The sequence below is a fragment of the Pholcus phalangioides genome, unplaced genomic scaffold (genome assembly GCF_987345545.1).
Source record: "Pholcus phalangioides strain wild (caught in Gottingen) unplaced genomic scaffold, Ppha-v1.0 ptg000003l_1, whole genome shotgun sequence".
NCBI lineage: Eukaryota > Metazoa > Arthropoda > Arachnida > Araneae > Pholcidae > Pholcus > Pholcus phalangioides.
In genome coordinates, this window is record NW_028301596.1 from 1820207 (window position 1) to 1830955 (window position 10749).

The 10749-nt window shown below is 32.8% G+C and overlaps 1 protein-coding gene across 1 annotated transcript in view; it reads left to right on the forward strand.

The window, feature by feature from the left end:
- ChT (choline transporter) overlaps positions 1-7917 on the forward strand; it is a 58322-nt gene extending 50405 nt beyond the window's left edge. The window contains exon 9 of the mRNA XM_089242277.1: positions 709-7917. Within this exon, the coding sequence (XP_089098403.1) occupies positions 709-1371 (663 nt within the window). The 3' untranslated portion in view covers positions 1372-7917. The remainder of the gene's footprint in view (positions 1-708) is intronic.
- The last annotated feature ends 2832 nt before the right edge of the window (positions 7918-10749 follow it).

The window sequence follows — 10749 nt, forward strand, 5'->3', positions numbered from 1 at the left end:
TATTTTTTACGGATGAATGTGTGAGTGAAAAAAAGTTTGATTCAAAAATAGTTTTGCTGATGAATGCAAAATTTTTTACTTGAAATTTTTCGTGGATGCATTCGGAAAATGCTTTTGTGAATGAATGCAATGTTTTGGATTTGAAAAGTATTTTTGCAGAAGGAATGCAAAATTTTTTCGCGGATGAATGCAAAATTTTTTCGCGAATGAATGCAAAATTTTTGATTTGTGAAATATTTTTCGCGGATGAATGCAAAATTTTTTCGCGAATGAATGCAAAATTTTTTCGCGAATGAATGCAAAATTTTTGATTTGTGAAATATTTTTTACTGATGAATGTGGAAATTTTGATTCAAAAAATACTTTTGTGGATGAATGCAAAAATTTCGATTCAAAAAATACTTTTGTGGATGAATGCAAAAATTTCGATTCAAAAAATACTTTTGTGGATGAATGCAAAAATTTTGATTCAAAAATACTTTTGCGGATGAATGCAAAATTTGTAATTTGAATTTTTTTTCTCGAATGAATGCAAATACTCCAATTTAAAATTTTAATTTTTTTAGAAATCTCTAATTTAATGGAAATGCTTTTTTTTTTGCTAAATTTCAAATTTTTTATTTTGGAAATTTGCTCTAATTAATGAACCCAAAACTATGGCTATCATAACATAAAATCTCGTATTTCTGTTTTGTTTTTTCCCTCCAGGCATCCGAGAAGGAAGTCCTGTGGGTGATGAGGATATCAATAATCCTCATCGGTGCTTTGGCGACGACAATGGCCCTGACCGTCAAATCTATCTACGGTCTGTGGTACCTGTCGTCCGATCTGGTGTACGTGGTCCTGTTCCCTCAGCTGGTATGCGTAGTCCACTTCCCAAACCACTGCAATACTTACGGGTCGCTATGCGCTTACGTCATAGGATTCCTACTCCGTTGCCTAGGAGGCGAAGACATAATAGGCCTACCACCTCTAGTCAAGTATCCTTTCTACGACAAAGATTTAGGCCAGCTATTCCCGTTCAGGACACTATCCATGCTCGCGAGCCTCGGGACGCTCGTCGGCGTTTCGGAACTCACTAAATGGGCGTTCGAGTCAGGTCGAATCCCAGCTACGTTCGACATCTTCCGGTGTGTGGTCAACATACCGGAAGACGTTGTTAAGGTTCAGGAGCCAGCCGAAGCCAGCCTGAATGAGATGTCTTCGCTCGGTATGTCCGTTGTGAAACGCTACGGGCAGGTAAATCCTGGTCTAGTCCTTTCCGAAGACGAGGAGATCCTTAAGAACGACATCAATGCGGTCGGAAACGACAGCAAGAAGACTCAGCAGCAGCAGCCGCAAAATCCAGATTCTGAAATGACGAAGCTTTAGCCCCTCCTCAGGAAATTTACACCAAAAATCATTCAAAAATAAGATAGATGTTGTCTAAATGGTGAGCACCAAAGATGATCAGTGCTCACCAAAGAATGCTAATGAATTCCACACACACAAAAAAAGTTTTTTAATATAAATTCTCATTTATTTTATACCGAATATCAAGAAGCAGGGTGAAAATTAAACCTCACTGGATCTAAGTCCTCACTGGATCTTCCAGTTTATGTCAGGTCCACATGATCTAATCGTAGCAGGAACGGTATTTTTAGGGTTTATGATTGACGAGAAGGCGGTATTTGATTCAACTAGCGCCGTGGTGTATAGTACAAGTACATGCTGCAACATATTACGTATCTTCGTTTACTTTTCCTGTGAAATTTTAGCAACCTGTTTGTGTGCTATTAGGTACCACACGCTTTTTTGTACTCGTGAGTAAAGCAAAATTCACAGTAGAATCAGAAGGTGTTAGGAGCACTAATAGATAAAATTCGAAAGAAAAAATATCAGTAAGTACATTGGTTCACTAACACACACACACATACATATACATGGTGCCCTAGAAGTTCTCAACCAAATTTACAGGGCATATAGTACATGTCCAGACGAGCAATTTTTTCGATAGGACCGATGGCCGCAACCCATTTATTCGAGGGATAGGCACACTACCCAACATTAAAAGTCGGCAAAATATGGCAACCTTGCTCACATCATGAGCAGTGACAGGGAAATTCCACAAACACGTGCGGGAGGGAAGGGAAAAAATCTTTCCTTTCAGCCCTTTTTCCCTGTGCTTGTAGGGAGAAAAACGGGGAGAGTTTTCAGAACCTTTCACTTCTAGGGTTGATCTGGAAACTTTTATTTCGCCCTTTTTTGGCACCAGTGGTTTAACGTGCGCTGACCCAAAAAATTATTTGCGACCCCTCCTAGATTCAATTACAAAGATTGTTTGTCTTGACGCGTTTATTATTACCCCTCACATTTTGGTGGTAGATTTCTGAGACGCCCTGTAAGGACCGAAGAATATTATAACCAAAACGATAGGCCAATTAATTGAGTCAATTAACTGAGAATCTGGTTCAAATCAGTCTTCTTCTGTTGTTTCTGGCCGTTTATTTCCATAAAACTATGAAATATTTATTTTTTACGTTAATTAATTGAAACGTTATTCTTTAGAGGAAAAAAAAGTTTATATATCTATATATTATACATATATATCTATTCATATACATATATACTATATATATACATACATACAGAAAAGTTGATACATAATCCTTTTTTTAATATGCTGTTTGAGCTCAAAGAATTTTATTGAGAATGAAACAAATATTGACGGAGATAATCTCGTGTTTTGTCCTGATGAATCTGACATATCATAATTGAATACGCGTATCTAAGCGTGTATATGCGTACTCCGAGTATATGCGTGTAATGGATGCGACAACGTTGTGGAAGATAATGGTTTTGTAAATTTATAAGAGAGCTGGTAAATTTTACACTTGTGGCTTAGCAATATAACGGGATTGATATGGAGTCTATGGTCATTCACTTGATTTAATTCAGGAGTTCTTGATATTTCAGAGCTGCACGGATTCCCTCTACCATACCGATAAAATGTTTTTGGGTTTGCTTTTAAATTTCCAAATTTTAATACTACACATTAAAGGGTTCTCAAAATGTGCATCACACCGAGCCGAGGATACCGATGTCAACACTATGATAAGTATTAGATTTTATTCGACCATTCGCACAACTGCCATCCATTGGAGTGTCGTGGGATATGACAATTAGAGGGAAAGGAGCTGGTAGTGAAGGATCAGTAGAGCGCTTTAGCTGCAGGTAAATGTTAACTAAGTAAGGCAAGGAAGTCGCTGGCAAATTATGGCAGCCATCATTAAAAAGATGACCAAAAGTAAGGCAAGGGAGTCATTGGCAAATTATGGCAGCCATCATTCAAAAGATGACCAAGTAAGGCATCTTGTGAACGATTATACAACTTTTATACTTGAGACGATTGATAAAGTCAATTTCTGGCTAAAGCCATTGGTAAACGACAGCTAAATAAGATCATTTGTAAACAGTGGCTAAGGCCATTGAAAAACAATAGCTAAGTAAGGTCATTGACAAACAATAGCTAAATTAGACAGCATGTAAACGGTGGTTAAATAAAACAGTTTGTAAACGATAGCCAAGTGAGGTAGCTGGTAAACGGTGGCTGATTGGTCACTGGCAAAGCCAGGCAATCATATCACTGACAAACGATGGCTAATTAAGATCACTGACGACGATATCTTAGAATGTCCATTGAGAAACGATGGCTTCATAAGACCATTCACAATCTAACTAAAACAGCCTTTGAACGATGGCTGAGTAAAAACAGCTTCAACAAGTCGATCGAGGAGCCCGCTCTGTCTCTAGGAGAGGTGAAAGGAGTGTTAAGTAAAAAAAAAAAAAAAACTGGCTAACAAAATGGCTTAGGAAAAGAAGCAAGAAGTAAATAATGATATCAAAGTACGGCAGCTGCGGGTGAGTTATTGCCAGGGAAAGGAATGTTTTACCGACCCTCCGACAAAATTCGATAAAATTTGTGATTCACAATTTTTTAAGGCAAGGTATTCATCGTAATTCAGTGGAAAACATAAATTATATGCATCGGAGTTGGTTTAGTTTCAAGAGTGGTACATTCCAGTAGTGAGATCAGACATCAATTCTTTAGAAATTGGACTCATAAAAAAAAATTTGAATTTTTTTCTCGTCTGTTCAAATTTTAGCGACCGAAAAACTATTCGAGGCATCTGAAATCAAAATTGCCACTTCAAATGAGTTTTTGCACCTTGATTAAAGTGAGTGAATAGTCATTAGAGGAAAATATTTCTATGCCACGGAAATAAGAGATAACAATAAATGTTCTAATACAAATACACAATTGCTTGTGATTCCACGGTATCGAAAAGAATATCCAATAACATATCACGACCATATAAGACGTATCTTTCATCGCTCAATTATACAAATGAATATCGACGTACAACTACGAAATAATTCACATCGTGAACGAATTTTTAGATAAGATAATTTTATTTAGTCTGTTGAAACACAGACACGAAACATTTAGAGGCTAAACAAGCTTGTGAGCCCACGAAATAAAATAATTGATAAACGTTTGTCGGTACAAACGATAACGAAAGAAAACAAAAAATTCGCACATGTGTAATACCAAGAAATAAATGGCAACAGTAATGGAATTGATAGACAGAACAAATCGGCATTCAGTGGCGTATGCAAGTTATACGAAGATTACATTGCAATGTCAAATAGATGATTCAAATTTTCTTGAGTAAACAACCAAGATTTTAAATTTTTAAGAAAACATGTACATGAAGGTTGTTCACTTATTTTACTGAGGAGGTAAATTAAATATTTTGGGAGCTAAATAAAAGGACATTTTTTGGAACTTGGAATTGGTATCTGTATTGTATAAATAGGTCTTCAACTTTTTACAGTCGCGAGCACGGCTTGTATCCATCATAAAAAAAAAGAGCACCCTTATGGCTAGTTTAACATACGAATGAATGAAATGATGATGATTTCAATTCTTGAATACAATTCCTCCAAGGTGTTTAATTCGAATGTTGATCAAGGTGCTCGCGAGCACGAAATCGGATACGAGCACTCTGGATACTTCAGGGAGCACCGTGGTGCTCGCGAGCAATGGGTTGAAGATCCCTGGTATAGTATAACGTCTAAATTGTACTCCAGATTAAGGTATTTTTAGATTGAGATGGCTACTTTTCTTTAACAAAACATTTTTAAACTTTTACAAACATACAAATGTTGTAGAGGGAGTACATTTAAGAGATTGAAATGTGGAAATGTACGCGTGAGTCTATTTTTACTCAGAATGATACGGATAAAGGACTTCTGTATGAGGAAAAGTATAGAAAGATTGCTGAAGTGTTGTATGTTTCTCCCCAAACGTAATGCCATAATTCAATCTAGATTCTACTAAAGCAAAATAAAGCAGTTTTAAAATGGATTGGAAACATATATTCCTGATAAAACAAAATTTCCTAATGTTGCGATTTCATTCTACACTCAAATAATTAATATGTGTTTTCCAGAATAGTTTTGAATATATAAAAAAAACTCAAATACTTAAAGGTGCCTACTCTATTGACAATTAAGTTTTGATGCCGGATTCCACAAATCTTCATATCGATTCAAAAACATTTGCTGAGCCACGAGTGTGCAATACGCAGTTTGAATTCCGAATCTAAAACACAAGTTATACTTCACATCAATACAAGTATGACTAGACAATGTGATAAACGAAACATATCACTTCGAATACATATAGAATAAATGTAAAATATCACTATAGAAAAAAAAAATTTACACATATCAAAATGTGATAATGAAACATATCAATGAAGTTTTACACAAGAAAAAAATAAACTATACACATGAATAATACATATCAGTCCAGTTATACGGACATAGGTGAGTAAAATTGTATACATATCAAGTTGGAACTGTAACACGAGCACATTTTTAGTTTTCTTTTTGAACGAGAGACATTGTTATTTCCATATATACTATATATATATAGAATCCAGCTATTGTGAATTTAATAGATGTATTTGGACAATACAATATTGTTGATACGAAATGCAAAGCTTTTTAGTAGCATGCTCGTCGTGGTCGTGTCCTCAAATGGAATATACATATCAATGAAAAAATAATAATTTATATTGACTGTATCCAAGTTGTGGGAAAGAAAACACAGTTTCTATTATTAAATTGTTGCCTCATGTAAAAAAAAAAATTATATGATAATGATGATGATGATGATGATGATAATACAATAATAGCTGTACTAAAAAAAATGGCGTGTCGGAAAAAAAAAATATTAGTAATCGTGCTATGATTGTAAAAGTCTCCTTGTGTAATTAGATTTCAGTGTAATAATGCTAATTGATATTTAAACACAGCAGAGAAAAAAAAAATGATTAGTAATAATGTCTGTGTGAGTGTGCAATGTTTTAAAAAAAAATAATGTTTGAAATAGTGTTTTAAAAAAACAAGAAGAGACATTTTTTGAATGAGTTTCTTGGTGGAAGTGTGGGAATAAAAAAACAAAAAATGTTTTATAATTTATTTTTATAACCACCTTTTGGCGTTGTTTATGTTTTTCCAACTAGATCGTTTGATTTGTGATTAAAACATGCTGATTAATCAATCAATCAAGATTTTATGAATGTTCTTAATTAGTAAGGCTTTTGTAAGAGTTTTTCCCCTTTCATGATTTTTGTGATTTTTGTTTCCTTATTTTGTGGGTTATGGTTTCATCTGCACCAGTTTAATCTTGGCCGTTGTATTTTTTTTAAATTAATACTCAAGTTCGATAATCACTGAATTTTCCGTATATCATTGTATAATCATTATTTGATGATTACTGAATTTTTTGTGTATTATTATGCAATTACTATTCGGTAATTTTTGAATTTTTTTTTCATTGTTGTGTAATTGCAGGGTTCCCAGTAAAATCTGCTTGATCATTTTCCCTGACTTTCTCCGTTGAAATTGGGAAATTTCCCTGATCGAAACCCCTGAAGAAAGAAATACAATTTGAAATCTTAACCTTTAAAGGTTTTTCGAGTTTCAGTTTGATTTTCTTTTTACTTTCACAGAATTCTTTCACGACGTTTATGAAATATTTGCATATTTTACCGGACTTTTGCCGAATATTTCACAATTTTCTTGATTTTCCCGGACTAGTTTTCATTTTCCTGATTTTCTCTGACTTTTTACGTTGCTGGGAACCCTGTACCGAGGTTTTTCGTATACCGTATAATCTTATACCTTTTGACTTTCATGCTATCGTATGATAATTATTTGATAATAGTTACCGAGTTTTGTATATTATTGCGCAATTTTTGTTCTATAATTATTAACTTTTATGTATTACTTTCTATAAAGTTGTTATTTATTTACTTATTGTCTACGTGCACGATTACATGTATAAGTAGGTTCTTCTCCGGTGACGATATTTTTAAATGTTTTGCTGTTCTATCAGAGTATGTTGTAATTATAAAATAACTATAAAATTTGTTAATAAAATTTAATATACATTTAATTGAAAATGAATTGTGTTAATTATATTCACAAATATATATATATTTTGTATTATTCTATTATTATTCTATGATTATTGACTTTTTATCGTATAATTGTTACGCGATGCTTATTGACTTTTTGTATATTATTGTGTTTAACTTATATATATTTATTTATTTTATGAGTATGTAATTATTCATGCCGGCAAGATATAATGATTTTTGAAATGTTTTTGTTATATTTTCGTATATTTTAATAATGGAATAATTATATAGAAATCTATAATAGGCTGAAACAGATTAATTTGTATGTCAAGTGTTTCAATTATATTTATGAACGTTATTATCAAATGGTAAAATTTAATTTAAAAAATAATCATTGGTATAAATTACGTTATCACATTTTTTCCTTATCCTGTACATTGTCATTTCTTCACCATTAATCATTCATTTATTTATCTATTGTTTTATATGAAATTTTAGAAATTAATTTTATTTAAATTGTTACAATTGTTTTTTTCTTCATAAAAATTATTAAGTTTTTAGTGAATCTTATCAAAGAATTGAATAATTTTACAGGAAAAAAGTGTATATCTCTAAATTAACTATAAATAGAACAATTCGTATATTTTTTAAAATTCATAATGACTTTACAATAATCATATACTATATTATGATTTATAATTCATTATTTTTCATGTTCATGGACGAATTTTATATTTAATTATCAGTTTTGAATGTGTAATATTGGTTTTAACTTCTGATTTTTAAGTTTATAATAACCAACGTATATTCCAATATTTTGTATCAAATATTCAAATTAATTAAATATCTTTATCCCTCATCACTAATATTTTTAAATGTTTTTGCTATATTTCGAATCGTTTTTACGGATGATTAAGACGGTATAACAAAGCTTATTTAAGCTTATTACAATCAGTTCCAATTCAGTTCCTATTTCAATCTTTGAAAATAATTATATAATGAATAATACTTAATGCAAAATAGTCTTCTCGGTGTTTCTCTCGTGATGATTCTTGTCTCTTAATCGGGTTTTAGTTATGTGAATTGTCATTAATATTTTTAAAGTATACGATATGTACGGAGTATAAATGATGATAATTGATACAGTTTGGTTACATGTATGAGTTATCGTGCCAAGCTGTTATTGACTGGTGCAGCGTAGAAGATTTATCTATTTAAGACAAATTAAAAAAATGTGGTTGTCGTATGTATTTTCGATGAGCTTGAATTGTTTTAAAGTTGATGTTTGTAAACTAGACCATTATTAAAATGTTGTTAAACGAGCCTTAGGTCAGCTTTAGCCTCGTAACATTCATTTTTTTGTGTAATTATATTATAATACCATTGGTTTATTTTTATTTTATTTATTTAAAAATACAAACTATACAGGTAAAGTATCCAGTTACAGTTTGTATATATGAATACAAGATAAAAACGTATGTATAAACAAAATAAAAATTTAAAAATATAACATCATCAGTATTACTGCATCTTAGAAATTGGTACAATGGAGAATTTTCCAAAACGTTAGAACGATATGGAGGAACACAAAATAGATTACGGCATCTACGATTGATTCGTGGGCAATAAAAAAGTAATAAGGTAATAACATCGATATAGTTGCAGAGATTCGTATTCTTTTCAATTATTGTTAAACTCAGTTATCACGACTTCTCACGTATGACATCAATAAGCATTTTTTCCAGTCGATTTCCATACAGTATGGGTATCAGGGTCATTTTTTTTCCTAGAAATACTATTGCGGGCCGTATAATTGGTAAATTACTATATTCTAACGTGTATAAGGAACCTCTTTTGTGTCGAAAACGACTCTGAATATGATAATGAAATAGTTAACGTAGCTGATTGTGTGATGTATATCAGATGAGAGTGATGAGAAATTCAATGGTTTCTATAATGTATGAATATGAATAAAAAAAAAATGTTTCCATATAACAAAAATTTTTCATATATCTTAAAATAAAAATATCTTTGAAATTTAGAAAAATAACTTTTTAAATAAGTGTTAAACTTAGCCCTAACTTAAATTTAGAAAAAAGTTATTTTTCAAAATTTTAAGCCCAAAAAATCAGAGGGTACACGTTAAAATACGGTATTTCTTTGAGGGTTAATTATGAATGGCAACACAATAACAATATCAATGTAAACATATTTTTTAATAGATTTTATGGGTCTTCATAAATGCTATTCGGAATTCTCTCAATAAATTTAACGAATTTATATATTTTCACGTTCTATATCATATTTTAATGTTTATGCTCTGAATTAAATTCTCGAAAGTGTCAGTATGCCTTCTGACCGGAGTTGGGAACGGGACCTTTTCAGTCTGCGGGACAGAAACTGGTACATATGGGGTGATTATGTGGCTAATATTTAACGGGACATTCCCGTAATTTTGGTCGTCGCGTAGTAGTAGTTTTCTCTGAATTTTCGGATAATCCGAGTTTTTATTAATCCGAGCTAGTCTCGGTCCCGTTCACCTCGGATTATCGAGACTACTATAGTGGTTCTCAAACTTTAGTTGCCCGCGGCTCTCTTGTACAATTGGTTGTTCATTTGCAGCTCCCCAGAATAATTTAGTAGATATTTTCACTTATAAAAGTACTACTCAAAGCATAAACAGGCACACCAATCCATGTTTTCCGGCCCCCTGACAATTAACGCCCCCAATGGCATGGTGGTAAGATGCTCGTCGACCATCGTGAAGGTTGCCGTCACGGCGTCAAGTTCAAACCCGAGGGAGGAGGATATAGATAAGATATTTTTCCTAACGAGCTTGAGGCGACCACCGATAGACAGCTTTTTCATTTCCAACCCATCTCATTAATGGCAGTAAATTGCAGTATAGAGATATGGCCATAGTTGGTGTTTGCTGAAGTAGTACGCCCCTGACAAAAGTTAACCATGCCCAAGGAGCCGTGACGCACACTCTGAGAAACACTGCTCTATTGTAATGAAGATGAACTTTGCTTTCTAAGGGCCGTATTCACCGACATGGTTTAAACTGTAGTCGCAGTTTTTGGATAAGAGATCAACGTAGATTGGTTAAAAACCTGAATTCAACCAATCCGTGTCGATTTCTTATCAAAAAAATTGCGACTACAGTTTAAACAACAGTTTCCTAACCTTTTTTTTTGTCCCATCGCCCTCTTCTTCAGAATTGTTTCCCCAGCGTCCCCCAATGCAATCTTCTAACCCATAGAATCCTATGCTA